The 19861-nt window shown below is 37.3% G+C and overlaps 1 protein-coding gene across 4 annotated transcripts in view; it reads right to left on the bottom strand.

Moving 5' to 3' along the window:
* The window catches only part of LOC127934435 (breast cancer anti-estrogen resistance protein 1), a 78874-nt gene that overhangs the window by 20373 nt on the left and 38640 nt on the right, over positions 1 to 19861 (bottom strand). For 2 of the 4 annotated variants that reach the window (XM_052531811.1, XM_052531812.1), the window contains exon 2: positions 5819 to 6514. In XM_052531811.1, the coding sequence (XP_052387771.1) occupies positions 5819 to 6514 (696 nt within the window). Of the gene's footprint in view, positions 1 to 5818; positions 6515 to 19528; positions 19802 to 19861 lie in introns of those variants that run through there. The other 2 variants (XM_052531813.1, XM_052531810.1) reach the window with 2 other exon arrangements.

Genomic DNA, 19861 nt, shown 5'->3' with positions numbered 1-19861 from the left:
GTCCCCATTGACTTTCATAGTAGGGAAATAAATACTGTGGAATTCAATGGGTACCACCAACTGTTTGATTACCAGCAATCTTCTTTTATGCTCAACATAAGAAAGCAACTCATACAGGTTTGGAATGACATAAGGGTGAGTAAATGATGACAGAATTTTCATATTTGGGTGAACTATCCCTTTAATGAAAAACAGTGCGAGGTCTTCTTAAGGGCCATTCACACAGAATGTGTTCTTGCATTGAAAAACACAAAACGTGAGCAGTATAATGGGATAAAAGCATGGTCTCAAGATAAACGTCAGTAGATGTCCGGCTAACATGTTTACACAGGAAAACAATGGAAAAGTTGCACAATGGAATGCAAAAATGAGTCCCTTAAGCACAATGTGAAATGGAGCGCCTGCAACCACCTTTGCAGGGGTAAAAGTTCTGTAACACATTGGTCTTGATTTATTTTCTTATAAAATGTAGCAACATTCATATGATAAAAAAATACAGATATTCAAAAATAATTACATTTATTGATTATAATAATCAGAAAAAATGACTAAAGTAAAGTAGTTCATTTCATTTTACTGTAAGAGGTTTATGGTACCTTAATACAGAATGTGCTGTCTTGCATGGACGTATACTAATTTTTTTCATTCTCTGGCTTTGAACAAGCCTCATCCAATCACAATTTAAAATGCAATGCTTTTAAACCAGATCTTGAACCGATTCCCTAAAATGAACCAGAAAGAATGATGCCTTGAAGGCCGTCTAAAGGCAGGGAGGAGTAGCTCTGCTCTTTAGGAATGTGAGGTGGGAGAGGTTTGCAGTAGATTACAGACGTGCCAGCCAGTGAGCGGATTTCCCACAAAATGCACACAAGCACTCAGTGCCATTCCCATTCCCTCTGCACTGAAACACTACTGAAACTGATGGTAAAAACACAAGATGAAAACTTTTGCAAACGCGTATTAAAGAAAACCTGTGTAAAATAGTATTTTGAATCATTATTTCAATATTTTTCAGTTTGATGCCAGAGACATGACATGAGAATATATAAGAATATTTCTTGTAGATAATTATTGGGTGCAGAAGAGCAAGAGCTGATTTTGATCTGAAGTAAATATTAGGCTTAGTGTGGAATTGCCCTAGTCATACGTTTTGTTAATGGTTCTACGTGACAGAATTCCATGGTTAACTTTAGTCTGGAATGACTGACAGGGAATAACATTCCTTCTCAGCAGTGACCTTCAATGCTGCAAAAATGATGCTTGGAATTCACTGATAGCATTGCTTAACACACTGATAACATTATAATAGCAGATGTTAAACTGGTGTGTTTCTCCACACTGCTGTGGATGTGTAGGTGGAGGATGGACTACGATCTCTCTAGTCTTCTTTTATTCTCACAATGTTCTCCCCTCCCTCTCTCCTCTAAACACTACCTGCCTGGTCCTGTAGATAAGCCAAGCCATCAACCTCCTCTTCCCTACCTGATCAGGTGATCAGACTCAACTAAGTCTCCAAAGATGACACATTTACAATCAGAACAGGCAGTGCGGCAAACCAACCACAGAATCTCAATCTAGCCTTTGCGTTCCTGTTTCCCAGCTCACCTTTTCTTAATAAACCAGCTATCTGTCCAGCATCCTGAACGGCTATAGCAGGTGCCATTAAAGAGATAAACCAAGACTATTTCTCCATCTCTGGTGCCCCTTTTCACTGTCCATTCGACTGTATCCTTAATAGAACTAAAAACCCCACCCTCTTTGTGACACGCTCACGTAGTCCACAACCGGATGAACAAGCTTTTGCTCGAATCTTTCTTCATCCGTCAGTTTTATTTACTCTAATGGTCAATGTGCAACTTGAGTTGATAGTGTAAGCTCAATCTGGTTAATGTGTAAGCAGGACAGCAGGCGAGTCTTAGCGGTGGTGAGTCACAAACATGAACAAATCGTATTCTTGTAACTGAAGGCCACATCCGGTATTACGGTCTCATTTCGTAAGAAACATCTTTGATCGAAGCATGTCATAATGTTTAGTGTTCATTCTTATCAAAATTTTCTTGATGTGAGTCACTGAGTTCAGCTTCTTAGCAAATCAAATTTAGGAAGAAACTAAACGAACAAAGCAAATGGTTACTTATGGAAGCACGATTCCAATATGATAACTAGGACTGCAATTTTTTCAATTTATCTGAATTCCAGCAATTTATTGTAATCAATCACAATGTGGTTTTATTTTTTATTTTAATTTTTTATCTCACAATAATATCAGTTTTATTTCTTTACTCTGAAGCAGAAATTACTTCCGTAAGAAATCATTATGATTCATTAAGACAGGGCAAAGTAAGGGAGAGTTAATGTCCTGGCCGTTGGAGGAGCGTGCTGGGGCTTTGTTGGTCATGTGCTAACACACCCTGCCTGTGCATGTCTTTGATGTGACACACAGCTCAGTTGTTTCAGCTGCTTTATCAGAATCCCTCAGTCCTAACCCTGATCATATAACTCCTCTAACTGCTGCCACAGTATCGCCTGGGTGAGTCTGTCCACAGTTAGCCACAACAACGAAGAAGATCTTATTTAAATAAGGATTAATAGCCAAATTCCCACCAAAGAACTACATTACCCATGATCCCAAAGAGTGATATGAAGTGTTCAGATGCAAAAGCCTCTAAGTGCCATTTAAAAATGTTATCAGGCTCCTATGTTTATGTTCAGTAATGGCAATGTATAGGTCCTTTTCTATCTCATTATAGTGATAAAAATGCCTGAAAAAAATGCTAATTTTAGAGAAAAAATTCAGTTGGCACTTAGAGGTTTTGCAACTCTTCATATAGTCACTCAACTTAGGAATCACAGCAAAAGTGTTCAACAGTGACCAGGCACTGCCATAAAGCATTGTGAATGATGTTATTGAGACTATTTCTTTCGAACAACTTAAATATTTTACCGTTTATCCTTGACCATCTTTTTTTTCATAGTTTTTATTTTTATCTTCGCTCTGACTCAGATGTTGTTAGAACTGTAATACATAACAGATCTAGCTGATTTGGTTTAACTCTCAAGCACGACATAAACAATAAAAACCTCAAATAAACAGCCTCTGTTGCACGCATAACTCGTACACTGCTTTCTGCCTCTTATTTCATGTGAGCCTTGAAAAAATTAAGTGACTGGAGTAATTCTACTCTGGAATACATTCCTTTATTAAAGGGGGGGTGAAATGCTATTTCATGCATACTGAGTTTTTTACACTGTTAAAGAGTTGGATTCCCATGCTAAACATGGACAAAGTTTCAAAAATTAAGTTGTAAGTTTGAAGGAGTATTTCTGTTCCAAAAATACTCCTTCCGGTTTGTCACAAGTTTCGGAAAGTTTTTTTCGAGTATGGCTCTGTGTGACGTTAGATGGAGCGGAATTTCCTTATATGGGTCCTGAGGGCACTTCTCCCGGAAGAGCGCACGCGCTCCCATATAGCACAACACTGAGAGCACAACAGACTTCACTGATCAGAGCGAGAGCGTCGCGAAATGTCACAAAAGGAGTGTGTTTTTGGTTGCCAGAAAACCCTGCACAGATTACCTAAAGAGAAACAGCATTAAGGGACCAGTGGATGGAGTTTATTTTTACAGAGCATCAACGGAGTTGTGTAAGTGTTTGTGTTTGTTCCCCTGCATTTCGAAGATGCTTGTTTTACAAACAATGCCCAGTTTGACGACGGATTTGCACATCGTTTATTTCTTAAGGATAATGCAGTCCCAACGGAAAAGGGTCACGATTGTGTGTTGGAACCACATGCGGTGAGTAAAACTGCTTCAAATATCTCTGTGTTATTAACTTAGCTATCGGCATGTAAGCACATCAAGTAAACAACATGCGATGTTGTCATCAAACTGCACTTCCCACATGTACAGCTTAAAAAAAAAAAAAGACGACAAAGTGGAACTTAGTCATTTTCCAAAACCGCTAAGCAAATATATACAGTTTCAGTACATACCACATAGAGACGTCGTTGCTGATGCTGCTCTTGTTAAATTTCAGCCTCTGGATCTGATTCTGGATCATAAATATACGCTGAATCTGACTGCTAGCCATGGTTTGTTTTGGTTGGTTTTGTCCTCACGTAATGTCACAGCTTCCAAACGCTATACAAGCAAAAGCCTACTGGTGCTCGTGATGCTTTAGCTCCGCCCACACGTCACGCCTACAGACGCTCGTGGTTTTCCGGGAAAAATCGGTACAGACTATCTTTCTCTTATGAATATAATAAAACTAAAGACTTCTTGGAGTTATGAAGGATGCAGTACTACTCTATAGGTACTCAAGATTAACAGGATATTGAGTGAAAACGAGCATTTCACCCCCCCTTTAAGCAGAGCAAGAGTTTTCAGTAAAGGTGTTTTCAGCCCTCTGCTATACGCGCGTGTGTGTGTGTGTGTATCCATTCTTTCCTCTCTCAGCAGGAACTCTTATCACATAATGAAAAACTGTCAGTGGTGGAGGGACTGTGGGCGCAAGGACAAGTGATCATAATAGAGGACATTAGGAGAAAACACATCAAAATCTCCCCTAATAAACCACATGAAAGGAAAACCTCAAGACAAGAATTGCAAATAGAAAAGTAGAACTAATGCCAACCATTTCACAATGACAAAAAAAATGCATGTCGTTTTTTGGACAAACCATGGTAATCCCCCAGTATTCAAACCTTGTTAACACCATGGTACATTACTTCATGATTTTCCCAGGACTGTTCCAGTCATTTATTATGACTAGATAAGGATTCTTAAAATAAATATAAAATATATGATAAGTATTTACAAGATTTTTCCAGGCCTGGAAATTAAACTTTTAAATTTCGATGATTTTCCAGAACCATGGGAACCCTGTATAACACAATGCCTTCACTGTTTTTTGCAATGAAAACTTTTCACACTATGAAAATGTCATAGAGGTTGAATCTGCCTGACCACATTCAGCTGTTTTATAATCATCAAGTAAGTAATGATGTGGTCACGCTAACATCATAGCGTCTCATTAGCATGCTATAGTTTTAAATATCTATGTACCCATGTCACAATGACCAGAACCAGTGACACTGAGTCATGTCTCATCTTTATGGCTTGTAGGTAGAGCAGAGTTGACAGGTGGCTAACAGTGAGCAGGCCTGCAGCTTAACCTCTCCTCATTCATCCTTCCATCTTTACACTTCATTTCCCCCGGCTCTGCGGCAGTCGTGGCATATGGCTCAGTGGCCTGCAGCACTCTCTCAAGGGACCATCACTGCCCACAGCGTCCACCTGTAGTTACCACTTGAAAAAAAACTGCTTGCTCACTCTGTGCTCCCCATGGTCACCGGCAATATCAAATTCTGCATTATTTATGACTTTCACACTCTCCTCCCCTCCCTCACACTCTCCTTTCCTCTGCCTATATTTCTCGTCTTCCTGTATGTTTTCCCAGATATCACACATCCTTGTATATGATCATGTCCAACTTTAAATGCTTTTCTGTTTTACTTTCCAAATATGATATATTTTGAAATAGCAGTGAATAAAGTTAATATGTGGGTGTTTTAATATAACCACTAAAAAATTATATAGAAACACAGACGACACTGAAACAAACCAACCACTGAAGCAAACCAATCTTTTGATAGATTTTTCCTCTGTGTATACATATCCTTACAAGTACAATTTTAACTGTATTATCTATGTCACTTTCAAAAATTGCTGGTGAAATTGTTTTTACTTATTGTCCCCCACTACTGTGAGACAAAATGCATGCCCCTGCAAAAATGTGAATACAAAAAGTATTTTCCTACCTTCCCGATGGGTTTGGAAGAGTCCCAGCTCCTCTCTATTGATGGGGGAATCTGGTAAATGTCTTGTGTTTGGTTCACAGAGGGTGGCACCTGGTACACATCCTGCCCTGGACACGGCCCTCCTGCAGTGGGTGGCACCTGGTAGATGTCCTGGCCTGGAACATTCATGGAGGGGGGCACCTGGTAGACATCATGTGGGGAGGGAGGGTACTGTGCCTGGCTTTGCTTTTGTGCCACAGCAGGAGCTTTGGGTTGGGGCTTTGGAGGTTGGGGGCCAGTGGGCACCTGGTAGAGGCTGGAGGGGGTGGGCAGACCGTGGCTGGGGGGGAGCATGTAGACGCCGTCTGGGTTGGTTGAGTTGGCAGGGCTGGAGGAGAAGGCAGGGTACATGGCCGTGTACTGGGACGCAGGGGAAAGATTGTAGGCACTCTGAGGCAGGTTGAGATGGCTCTGAGTTGGGCTTGGTTGGCTCACTGACTGTTGTAGCTGCTGCTGCTGCTGTTTATCGTACATGCCCACAAGGATCTTCAGCCGGTTGCCAGGAACAATGCCTTGACGGCCGTGTAATGAGCAGAGCCACCAGCCTTCCAGCCCCTGCGTGTCCCGCTCCAGGACGGTCATAATGTCGCCCTTGCGAAAGGACAACTCATCTGGAGACTCCGCCAGATTATCGTACAGGGCCTTTGCCAACACATTCTACAAGAGAAAACAAGAGAGAAAGAGATTAAGTTTGGTTCTCAAATGAACTCATATTTCACCAGGATCACCAGGATCTCCAATGCTCTCCAAGGATGCATTTACTTGATAAAAAAAAGTAGATTTATTACATTAATATTGTGAAATTTTATTGCAATTTAAAATAACTATTTCTATATTTTTTTAATGCTATTTATTTCTGTGATGCAAATCTGAATTTTCAGCAGGCATTATTCCAGTCTTCAGTGTCACATGATCCTCCAGAAATTATTCTAATATGCTGATTTGGTGATCAAGAAATATTTCTTATTATGGTACTGTATATGACAATCATAAATATTTATATAATACAATATTTTTTAATATCATTTTTTTTTTACCTTTTTGAACTTCAACATGCAGTAAAACAACAAGATAGTAATAGATTTTTATAGTAACAAAATCCAAGATCACTTTTGATCAGATCACCTAAGATCTTAATAGAAGGCATAAACAGGGTATATGACTGTAATGCAATGCTTCATTGATTTGTACATTTTGTCTATTTGCTCCAATCCCCTTCCCGACACATTTACACACCACAGACTCCATCTGTCCTCTCGTTTACACTGCCACCCACAAGTGCAGCTCGTCTTTGACACTTAAACAAATATTTGCAATCCGGCCCCCTGGACTAGCACAAGAGCGCTAGAGCCTGGCACAGTGCCAATATACACGTGCTCTACGTGCCACTTTAATAAAGCCACAGTCAACCAAAAGCACTCAATCACCGTATTCTCAACAAAATCACAGCGTTCGTTTGGCTCATTGTGATCGTTCATTGTGTACCAGGCAAACCCCCTACAACTGTTAAAGGGGAAAAAAAGAAAGAGAGGAATAGAGTAGTTTAGCTTCAATCAAGACAAAACATCTCTGCTATTGAGTGATTCAGTGGAGGGTCTTTGTGCAGGAGAACAGTAGAGAACAGCTCATTTCCAACACTAAGAGCTCTATGTCCCCTTCGCACCCCCGTCTACAGCTCTCCCACCGTGAGTTCAATGGGGTTTGCGAGAGTATAAGCTCAAGCTAACAGGTGATTGATGCAACGCAGCAGATAGCCAGCAGGTGTTTGATTACTAACAGACCTCCCCTGTCAGGAGTCAGGACACACGCTGCCTTCGGGTCATGTAGGAATGATCGTATTTACGGGATGAGCACCACATGAACGCAATCACAAAGTTGTGATTACCAGTGGGAAACTCTTTTTGGACTGGAGTCATCAATTCATGTATCATATCAGAAGCAAATTGATATTTATTACATAGTTTCAATTTGAATGTTGACCATATATTTTAGTTTGTATTCATTGCTGTTACTGATACAGTAGCAATGAAGTTTGCTATAGAAAAAAAATCGACTCAATTAGATAGTTTAGGAGACATCAGTCTTCTTGTGTGATAAAAATGTATTCCATAACTCTCTGTGGTGGCAGGAGAATGATAAAATACACAGATAATTGTTTCGGGTACAATATTTTTGGTCTTTTTGTGTTAGAGTTAGAAATAAGAAATTGCTGAATACTTGTTTTTTGGACAAAAATCTCTTCACATAATAATTGACTTTTAATTATTATTATTTTTTGGAAGAAAATAATAAATTTTCTCAGCAAGTATGCATTAAATTGTTTAAAAGTAGCATTAAAGACGTTACAGAAGATTTATATTTCATGCTAGAAGCGAGACAATAAGACATGTTTCTTGTGCATCAAATCACCATATTAAAATGATTTCTGAAGGATCATGTGACACTGAAGACTGGAGCAACAGCTGCTGAAAATTCAGATTGGCATCACAGAGTAATCATTTTTCACAATATTACAATTTTTACTATATTTTTTATTTAAAAAAATGCAACCTTGGTGAGACTTCTTGTTCAACCCTCACAAACCTAAAGTTTTGTTTGTTACTGTACTTCACTGATGATGTAAAAGTGTATTTTTGAGAATTCTCTTCACACATTTTGCCACTGGAACATGAGAAAATCTTATATGACATATTCAGTCAAAACTGTACATTGTCAGAGCACTTTTGTCTTTCTGTTTTTTAACATAATATCTATGATAGTAGGTAATGTGAATAGAGATGCAGCCACAGCCTGCAGCTACATCTTTCTTCAGGATCCCTGTGGTATAATGCTAATTATGCACCTCCGTACACAGACACTCCCCAGTGCTCACAATATCTGGAATCGTGCCATACAAACTGTGTTGAGTGCAAACATTTTTGGCCTTGTTTGCATCGTTCAGTGTTGAAACAATGCATACAGAAAAGAACCAACACTATCAGCGGGCACAATTCATTCTGTGTGAATCCCTCCCTGTGTCTTTTAAAGGTCTGTGTTGAGAGCAGCAGTGCTTTCATGAATGGTGTCTCTGTGCTCGGAGCTGGAGGAGAGAGAGGAGAGGCTCACAGAGGGCATATCTGACAGATGAATGGCCTGCCTGTGCTGCCAGGGTGAGGGACAGTCCCTGTAGTGTCTCCCTTAAAGGCCGGAGGAGACCGAGGCTGGACACAATAGCGTCCGAGAGGTTTTACTGCCTGTGAGCAGCTGGTTGAGATGTCACCATGTAGTGCTGGCACACGCATGCACACACAGGGCACTGATGCACGTATAGACGGAGGAATGCATGAATGTAGACGCACAAATGCAAGCATACCTCCACAGCCCCCTCTATCCATTCAAACTCACACACACAATGCCAAAATAATGAGAAGCACTCAGGCCAGCTGAGAGAACTCATTAACTCCATGGGCTTTTCCATGGAGGCAGTTTAAGCCATTCTTTGGGAGTCTTTGAAAAGGAATGGGACATTCTGACTAGTGCTGAGCAGTATAAGCAACAGCAACAGATTTTGCTATAGCGTATATAGACATACACAGGACTATTATTAGTATTATTATTAATCATATCTATATTATTATTAGTAATAATACTATCACTATTAGTATTACAAATTATATATATATATATATATATATATATATATATATATATGCACTTTTACTAAGACTTTTAGATGCATTTAAAATGTCTCCTAATAAAACAGTATAGTAATATGATATAGTATGAAATATGAATGAATGATGGTGCAGACTTTCCACCAATTACTGTAAATGCACTCTAAAACCAGCAGGACAATCCTCATAATACTAGCTGGAATCTAACCAAAGTCTATTGCCTATTTACAGTATGACAAGAAATGTCAGAATTTGCCACATTAAAATTAAAACTGGCAAAAAAATTATAATACAAAATCTTTGTCTTTTGGATTACAACTAAAGTCCACAACAAATAAATCATTCAGTTATGCAATTTTATTTAATTGGTCTAAAAATAGAAATTACTACATACAATTTTAGTTAATAATAAAAAATGAATATATCTTAAAATATATTATAAATATTATAAATAAATGCATTTGGTCAAACAGCCCACTCCTAGTTCTGACTCTATGAATATGTACTGACAAACATGCTTCCTTCAGAGATGGAGTAGATTTACATTGTTCCTGATGAGGCTGACACTACTGAATACATTAATTAGATGATTGACATTGTTGTTGGAGCATTTGGATATAAAGAAAAGAATTTCCTGTGACTTGATGTCTTTGTCTTTCTTCTGCCGTCTTATCTCACTTGCCTTCTCTGCCTTTGAAAAGCGGAAGCAAATTGCAGTAGAAAAGAAGTGCTGTGTGCTTTCTGGGCTATTCTACACTCTTTTTTTTCCATGAGAATATTTTCCTGCCAAGCAGAAAGGCTCTGGAGGACTGATGACATCACAAGCTGTTGAACTCTACCTCCATTTCAGAAAGTATGCCAAACCTCTCTGTCTGTCTCTTTCTGTCTCTCTCCCACTTCTCCACAATTCAGTCTCTCTTTCTCTGTCAATCAGCACACAGGACGTTTAGGGAGTGATTCACAAGGGTTTATATGTAAGGGCGAGTCAATGATTCAGTGACAGTGAACGTTTTCTCATTTCTTGGGAATGTATGTACACAAAAGAAAACACGAGCACATCAGCATTAAGACAACAGCTGGAGAATAAATAAAGGAATATAACAGAGATGGGAATATTTGACTATTGATCAATGGATCAGCCCAGGATAAATCACACTCTTCATTTGCGACAATTATAAAGTGCAACTGTAAAGCACTGTACTGTACATTAAACAACAACAGAACATGAGTTTGTCTCACAAGGGTGTTTTCTGGTGTACATCTGCATTTATTAAGCAGTAATGTGAAGCTGTTTTCAAAATAGTTCGAGACATTCATCACTAAAAGCAGTAAAGCTAAACTTTTGAAAAAAGATTTCGCCAAAGCAATATTTCATACTGAATCCTGTTTTTGTAACAAAAGAGCCCAGACTTCATGAGTCTTTCTGACTGATTCATACGAAGAACTGTCTAAGCACATGTGATGCTGTTCATGTAAATTATTTGCCTATTTATTGTCTCTGTATTCGTTTTAAATTTAATCTAATTTTAATCAGATTTGTAATTATCTGCCATCATGAAATACTACATATAAAACTACAAAAAACTTTAATTTATATAACCAAAAAAAAGAAAGAAAAAAAATAGTGACAAACAATAGAATTTTGCAATATAAAATATTGCATAGAATGAATATCACTGAATATTCAAATAGATCATCAAATAATTTATGAATAAAGCAGTTCGCTAAAATGATTATTATTAGGCTTCCCAGTGCAATTTGAAAAAGAGAGAGACATTTTAGGACAGAAAAATGTATTTAACTATACATCTATGTGTACAATGTAAATATAAAAACAATACAGCATTAAAGACAGTATAACATTTTAAAACACTACAATGCAACTTTTTGGAAAATCTTGTCGCTGGAAAAGCTTCATTGTTTTGACAGTGGCTGAGTTACTGTCAGGCTACTGTAAGTTTGTTACTGGCCAACACTGTTATCAAAGCATTGTTTAAGAAATAGTAAAGAGGCTCGTATAAGTTCATCACCATGGCAATGTCCAGGTCAAACACCTTCCCTGTGGCTATAGCAGACAGAGACTGATGCTTAACATTATTATCTCTAGAGAAAGACAGAGCACGGATGAAAGAGATGAAGGAAGAGAATGGAGAAGAAAGGGAAACTGATCATCCAAAAGATGAAACGTTCATCCATTTGCATTTAAAAGGGTCAAGAGTGCAGGAGCATTTAGAAGGCCACATGTTAAAGGCTTAAAATAGTTCCTTAAAAATGTAAAAATCTGTCATCATTTGCATGTATTTTTTATTTTTTATTTTATTTTTTGTATATACTGATCACCCGTTTCAAATAATGAAAGTGAATGAGGACTGGGGCTGTCAAATTACTACACAGTTTCATTATAGTTTCTGCATTCTTTTTGAAACAATGGCACGTAGAATAACTTGAGGGTGAGTAAAGGCCTGTTCACACCAAGAAAGAAAACTATAAAGACAACTATAATGATACTTAGCTATATATTAGCATTCTGTCAAGCTCTTTAAAGTCGGGTGGATTCTGACTGGCTGTCAATGTTTTTATCATTCCTCAGCTGGGAAAAAAACATACCTCTGCTGTTATCATTAAAGTTATCATGTGTAATTCCCTATTCTTACAGAATTAACAATTATTAAAACTTTATAGTTATAGTTATCATTATAGTTATTGTCCTTGGTGTTAATGGGCCTTAAATGATAACACAACTCTAATTTTCGAATTAGAATCTACTTAATAATTGGGATAAAAGTGGCAGAGATGGAAAGAGGAAGAAATGTTGAGAATGAAAGAGAATTCCACAGGATGGAGGGAAGAGAAAACAGGGATGTGGACCTGTGAGAGAGGGAAGGAAGGAAGGAAGGGGACAGAAAGAGCCAATGAACAGGAGGTAATGTGGCAGCTGCTGGAGTGTGTTCTGTACAGACAGGTCAATGAGTGTGTGTTCGTATTGTTGTGGAGGGGTTGGGCTGAACAGCTTTTGTCTGGTGCCTCTACATGACCCCGTGGGACAAACACTAGTAAAGTTAGCAAGGTGGGGGCAGGTTGTGTTTTTGTGTGTTATTGTGAGTGTGTGTGAGCTCATTAGCTTCAAGGGCACGGAGACAGTATACGAACACCTCTAAACCAAATGTGAAAACACAGCACAGCTACAAACAATCTCATGAACAAAGTCACTGCAAACTAGGAAATGCATAATATAGCCATAACGTTCATTGTCACAGTGTTGGTTTTGGTCACTAAAACCATTAGAAATGGTTTTTTGGTAATAAATAAAGCTGACATAAATTTTAGATAAAAACTTAAAATTAAAAAACCTAAAAAATAAAAATATTTGAAATGTCACCCAACTATAATACATGTCAAGGTAATAAAATTACTAAAACTGAAATAAAAAAAAATTATTGAACTGATATTTAATTTTTAAAAAAACTATTGAAGAAAACTATTAAAATACCAAATCACTAATCACCAAACTGAAAATATAAAAATAAAAGCTAATTCGAAATGTATTATTGTAGTATTTAAATAATATTCAAATAACAGCAAATGTCAGCTGACATTTTTTTTTTACTGTATCAGATGATATTGTATCATTTATTTTGCATGCTCAGTTTAGCTACTGCTACATTATTTGTATCATCTAACATTCATGTAACAATCTTTAATGTAAAATTAATATACAATTTTCATACTGTACATCATAAGGTTATGTCTAATTTTACTTGTAAAATTTAAAATGAACCATGTCATTTTTTTTATATACCAAACAATTTAGAATTTTTATATCAGACATTATAGGTTATAATATGACAATAGGACAAAAAATATCATATAATCTATTCTTTAAAATAGCGTCCATAATTAAAGTGCAGCGTGAACACAAACTAAAGGGAAGTTACACACCTGAGAATTGATTGTTTAACTGAAACTCTGAAAATCGTGAAAGATCGTCATCCAGGTACAGTTCAAACCAGCCGTGCTTTTGTCCCTTATGGCCTGGTTTTCATTCACACCAAATTAAAGATAGAGTCTCATCTGTTTCAGGTCTATTCTCATCACACATCCACCTCCTGAGCTCTGGGAGAAAACATTCCCTAACTCATCAAAAGTTTTATTGGTTTAAAAACAGATGGGCGCTGCAGACAAAACAAGGCCATCTCGGTTTTGTCGCTCACAAAAGACACCTGAGCTTTTATCTGCGGAACACAGAAGTGGTTTCTGATGTGGTTTCTCTCATCTATATATGAGGCTTGGGTGTTATTCTGCGGTCAGGTTGTTATTCTGAGGGGCTTACTGGTTGCAAAAGTAGCAGGTTGGAGTAATTATAAGGCAGATGGAGTTTGGGATGTTAAGCTGTTGTAGACATCTTTCAGACATATACACAAGAAGCAGACGCTTTATCAGACAGCAGCGACAGTCATCAGAGATGTGACTCAGATAGCCAGACGTGTGTTTGGACGTTTGTCAGTCATGTATGACACACACACACACATGGAAAGAGCGTCACAGAGAAATAGACCACCTAATAATGATTAAGTCATCATGTATTAACGTTCATGCTGTTTAAAAAAAAAAAGTATGATTTTATTACAACCATCTCCATTTCTTTCCACAGAAACAGCATCAGGGTTAGTAAACAATAACAACACTATCCCTTTAAGACTATATTAAACATGTCTATATAACATGTTATATAACTTATTATATTATATTATATTATATATATATATATATATATATATATATCTTTTGAATAAGTGAGGATAGCAAAATAAAGTAAACTGTGAAATATTATAAAAATTCTTCATAAAGTGGACTACCATTAAAATTGATTTTTTTTTTTTAAATCAGACACTTTGACCTGACCATGTTTTGCTTAAGTGTTATCAGACATTATCAAGATGAATTTGTTCTGACACATGCAGTTTAACTCTTAGTTCTTGTCATATTTTATTATCAGTTTCTGAACTGTAGTGAATAATCTGTGATAATGTGTGAAATGTTGACCTTGTCTGAATAGATTAAGGTTTGACTGTATGTGAACCGGATAAATACCTCGACTAGAAATATACCATGTAAGTGGGGCACAAACCTGCTCTATTTACATGAAAGGACCTGAAAATCTTGCCAGAAAGGAAGACAATAGTAGAAGGTTGATGGCAGAGACAAACAGTGGGCCGGTGGCCTGCTCTATTTTCACTATATAGGTGAGTTTACAACAGACAAGACCAGACTTGAACACCTACAACAGGCCTGCGGAGGAAAAGAGCAAAGGCTGGGAGGCACATAATTAATCATTAGGTTGAGTGTGTGTACAAACCTAAGCAAAAAATAGACAATAACAGATGGTACAGTCATAGAGTATGGCATAAATATGAAGAAATATGATTTATTTATATTCTCAAAAGTAATATAATTAATAGTGTAGCATTTTTGGAACACTATTATAATATGTTTATTTTATATTTGTACTGGTTGTTATGCCTTATTTGTGAAATTAATCATAAAAACAATTATAATTCTTCTGAAAGTTATTTTTTATTAAGTTGGATAAAAATCCACACACACTACCATTCAATTATTATTATTTTTTTATTTTTATGAATCTCTTATGTTCACCAAGGTTGCATTTATTTGATCAAAATTACAATAAAAACTATTAAGAACAATTATTATTATTAATTAAAATAACAGTTTTGTATTGTAATATATTTTAATTTATTCTGTGTGATGATGTTGACCCGTCAGAAGACCCCAGATGATGCTAACCCTGAATCAACAACAGAACTAACAATTATTGCTACAAGTGTGACTGCAATATATAATAATTATTAATTATTAATAATATTAATAATGTTCATCATCTGGCTGACTATGACTTGTATAAATGTTTCTACAAATCCTGTCATAGGTGCACAAATTGACAGTCACCACTTATAAGCTATTACTAAATATTGTAGAAACATAATTTTCTGTAAAGTTGCTTTGTAACGATTTGTATTGTAAAAAGCGCTATACAAATAAACTTGAATTGAATTGAATTGAACTGTGTGTGCTATATTTTCAGCAGCCATTAGTCTCCAGATGACACTTCAGAAATAATTCTAATACGATGATGTAGTGCTCAAGAAACATCCCTAGTTATTATCAACATTGAACGAAGTTTGCACAAAGGTTGGCTGCTTAATATTTTTGTGAAAATATTTCTACAGGATTCTCTGATGATTAACAAGTTCAAAAGAACAACATTTATTTGAAATAGAAATCTTTTCTAATGTAATATTTTCATTTGTAAAGATATTTTTTGTCTTTACCGTCACTTGTGATTGCAATTTTACAAATTCTTGCTGAATAGAAGTCTTTAAAAACTAAATCTTGCTGACACCACACTTTTGAACAGTAAAGTGCCTAGTATATATATATATATACATATATATATATATATATATATATATATATATATATATATATATATATATATATATATGTATATACTCCATTTTCTTTAGTAGAAATATATGGCATGTCATATTTAGAAATGTCAGTGTGTTTTTGTAGCACTCTCAGTGCAAGTTTAGGCTCATCCTTTCATTCCTTACACATTCCACAGCTACAACTTCACAAAGATATTAGCCCACATTCCATGCCTTCAGATAACCTCACGCCCCTCCAGACACACAGTCACACTTCCATTCTGTACGTCTTTTCTATTCCATTCTGTACGTCAACACTAATGCACACATGCTGACACCACTGTTGATTGGTGCATCCTCTACGTCTACTGCATACACACTCTGTGCTTCACAACCAGACAAAAATCACACAATCACATACAAATCCTACAAACAAAGCTTATCCCACAAAATGCATGCATATGTGCACATAACATCACTCATTCACCATCCCTCGTGTTCACTGGAAAAACACACAACGACACCTCCTATGCCCCTCCTTTCCTGGCAGGGTGAGGTTGCAACACCCTCTTCGAAAAAACATCTCTGATTCTTGTAGCTACAGGCTAAGACTAAGTGTTGGTTTACTGCCAATGTTTTTCCACGGCAACACAATGCTGAAGTGTGATCTTTATGGCATGATTTACAGTCGGTCAAAAAGAGATAAACGTGAATGTGTCAAGGACACAGTGAATTTTCGTTAAGACTGCAGCGTGTGCTATAAAGACTCTTTCCTCTTCACCCTGAGCGAAGAACCTTCATCACTGCACAAACATGTCCAGAATCCTGCCTATCCCAAACAATAAATCCAAAAATGATAGGCTTCAATGGAACACGATGACTCCTTTCCAATGCTGAGCATCACTGTGACCTCAAACAGTCATTCCGCAAGTTCAATAACAGTGACGAGGCCATAAACTCAAGGAGGCCTGAGATACAAAGACAGGAAGAGAAGCTCTCACATGGAATGTGCACGACTACACAGGGTAAGACATAGCTATTGGAAAAATTACGATCATTTAATTATCTGCACTCACAATTGTATTGGAAACCCTTGATGTTGTCTCTTTGAAGAGTTGCAAGTCTTTGAAATAAGCTACTATAGGTTCTTTCTCATGCTTTGTTACAAAGCTTAGAGGAGAGACATAGAATCATATTCACTTTAAACTCTGGCAGCTAAACAATACCTGCCTCCCATGTTAAATGAGATGAAGGACGGGGAGTAAAAAGACCCATATGAAAGAAAGATCACGAATGAGTTACATTTCTCTTGCATTTCTCAATTGTAAACAGATTTAAGGTTAACGCCTGTTAGGTTATTAATAAAAACTTAAACCAATGTGAACTGATTTTCTTGTCTTTGTTGATCCCTATTAAGAGGCTTAAGGTTGGTTTTGGGCACTTTTCAAGCTAAACACCAACTCAAACCAGATAATACAAGCCTAAACCTGGTAGGACAAGCAAACAGTCTTAGGATGGTTTAATTGAATCTTTTATCAAACGGGAGAGCAAATCATTTTCTTAAGTTCTAAAACATTCCTCTCAAAGAAAAAGACCCAAGAAATCATACAAATTTCTCAGAATTGGAAACTGGAAGGAAATATTCACATCAAATTCTTCCTTGACTAATTATTAGGCTGTTATCCAGATATCTCTTTTTTTTTTTTTTTTAGCTTTAGGCTATACTATGTGTTAGAAGTTGTCTTAGTTATTTCAAAATAAATAGTTTACAGAGCTATGAAAAATAAATGTTAGATTGGAAGAAATCAGATATAATAATGTAATAATGTAAGATATTTTATTTAAAATGCTTCCATTTCTCTTTTAAATTGATTTAGTCTGTGTCTAACAAACTGGCTCTTAGAGAGTTAAACAGTGCAGCTGGATTAACTAATTTAATGTAAATATTTTATTGGCAACACATTATATAACATTATATAGCCAAACATCAAGCCTCAATTTTTGGGGGAATCAGTGCACTTCTTTTTATAATAATCTTAAACATTCTGGTATTGATCAAAGGTCACACCTGCCACCCTTTTTGTTCGCATCCCAGCTTGATTAAACACTTAAATTACCATTGGACCACAAATATGTAGGTATCTCGTGCGTGATGTCACCATAAAGATTGAATTTGGTCTCAGATCAGCAGAACTTTGACACAGATTGATGCTGACATCCATGTTTGCATGATTATGAGAATAATGAGGATGAAGAGCAGGTCATGTCTGACAGACCCCCCCAGGAGAGGGTGGGAGGTTCAGGTCAGTGATGGGGAATTCCTCCCTCCTAAACGCAAGAGCTGGAGGGTGAGTCAGGATTTAGTCAGAGAGGCGATGAGGGGGGGAGATGGACTCAGGTTACTCAGCTGTCTCCTAAAAAAAAGGGTCTTTCTCTTATTTAAAGATCCCTAACACAACATGACTCGACATTCTTAACTTAGCAACTGATTCAGCCTGGTTATCTCAAATGGAGAGTGATCTCAATAAGTCAACAGCCCATTCACAAGTCTATTTAGCTCCCTTCCTTCAGCACAGACCACCTCAGGAGGAACCAATATAAACTTAGAAACAGACTCTGGTTAACAGACTATAAAACTGACAAATTTCCAACACAAAGGAAGAAAAGAAAAGGAAATGCCTTTGGAATTTAAACATAAAATAAAGAAACAAAATAACTAAAATCCAATAAAATAAAATGCATACTCTTCATATTCCAACCACCCAGTCATTATCTGTTTTCGATGCACATTCTAATATTCAGTGCACTAAAAATTGACCATAACCATTTCAAGGTCCATTTCTATGGCCAGGGGATATCCCAGCCTCTGCAGGGGGTGAATCTCAGTGTCCAGATTCCTCATACGGAAGTCCAGAACAGCCCCACTCTCACGTCTAAATACCAAAGCACTGTGTCATTCCTAAACTCTTACAAGCTGAATGAGCGCCAATACTTTCAAACAATGGCACGGAACGAATGCTTCGGCCCGTCACTTCATGCTGTTCTTCTCTCCTTCTCATTTTTCTTTCTCCCTCCTTCTTCCCCCTGCTCTTTTCCATAAAACCTTAATCTTTCAGCTTTCTCCTGAGTCAGCAGAGAAGCTCACAGCGGCTGGACTCCTGTTCCTTCCACTCTTTCCTCCCGTTATGCCTGCTTTCTCACACTCTCTACTAAGCTTTCAAAACTCACTGCTCCTCAAGAAAAGGCCATTTTTAAAAACCTCGCACAAAAACTCGCACATATATATTCCGCTGGACATTGTCTGAAGTGTTAGAACAAATATTATTGCCTCTTTTTAGAGATTTTTAAGCTTCTAGTCTACTTGTTCTGATTTGTTGCTGTCATAAACACCTTCAAAACGATAACTGTTAAAATGTTTAAAGAGTCCTAAGTAGAAAAACTAAGAAAAATATATGTTAAATGTGTTCTTCTGTCCACTTAGACCCAACTTCACCATCCATTCCCCGAGGGCATTTAGTATAACCAACTTAAAGCGTTCATACAACAATGAGAACAGCAAACACACTCACCAGATAATTCATTTTCAGCCCCGCTGTGCGAGTCTCTGGGACTCCAGACAGCACTTAACTGCCTGAGATCTGACCCCCGATGAAAACTCCCTCAGACCGTCCAGGTCTTTGTCAAATCTCTCTGCGTTTCCGTCGGGCAGAAAGTCCGGGCAGCTCCTAACACATTCTCCAATTCCGTGATGTCAGAAGGCAAGAATGAGACTGTCCAATATACTTCTCTATCTTGATCGCGCTCACTCTCTCTGCGTCTGTCCTGTGCTCTTTTTCTCCCTCCCTCTCCGGCAAAAGGAGGAGGGAAGAATCAGGTAACCTGACACCCTCCCAGTTTCTTCT

This window comes from Carassius gibelio, chromosome A18, assembly GCF_023724105.1.
Source record: "Carassius gibelio isolate Cgi1373 ecotype wild population from Czech Republic chromosome A18, carGib1.2-hapl.c, whole genome shotgun sequence".
Lineage (NCBI taxonomy): Eukaryota > Metazoa > Chordata > Actinopteri > Cypriniformes > Cyprinidae > Carassius > Carassius gibelio.
The sequence above is the reverse complement of the archived record's forward strand: the minus strand, read 5'-3'. Positions and strand labels throughout refer to the sequence as shown.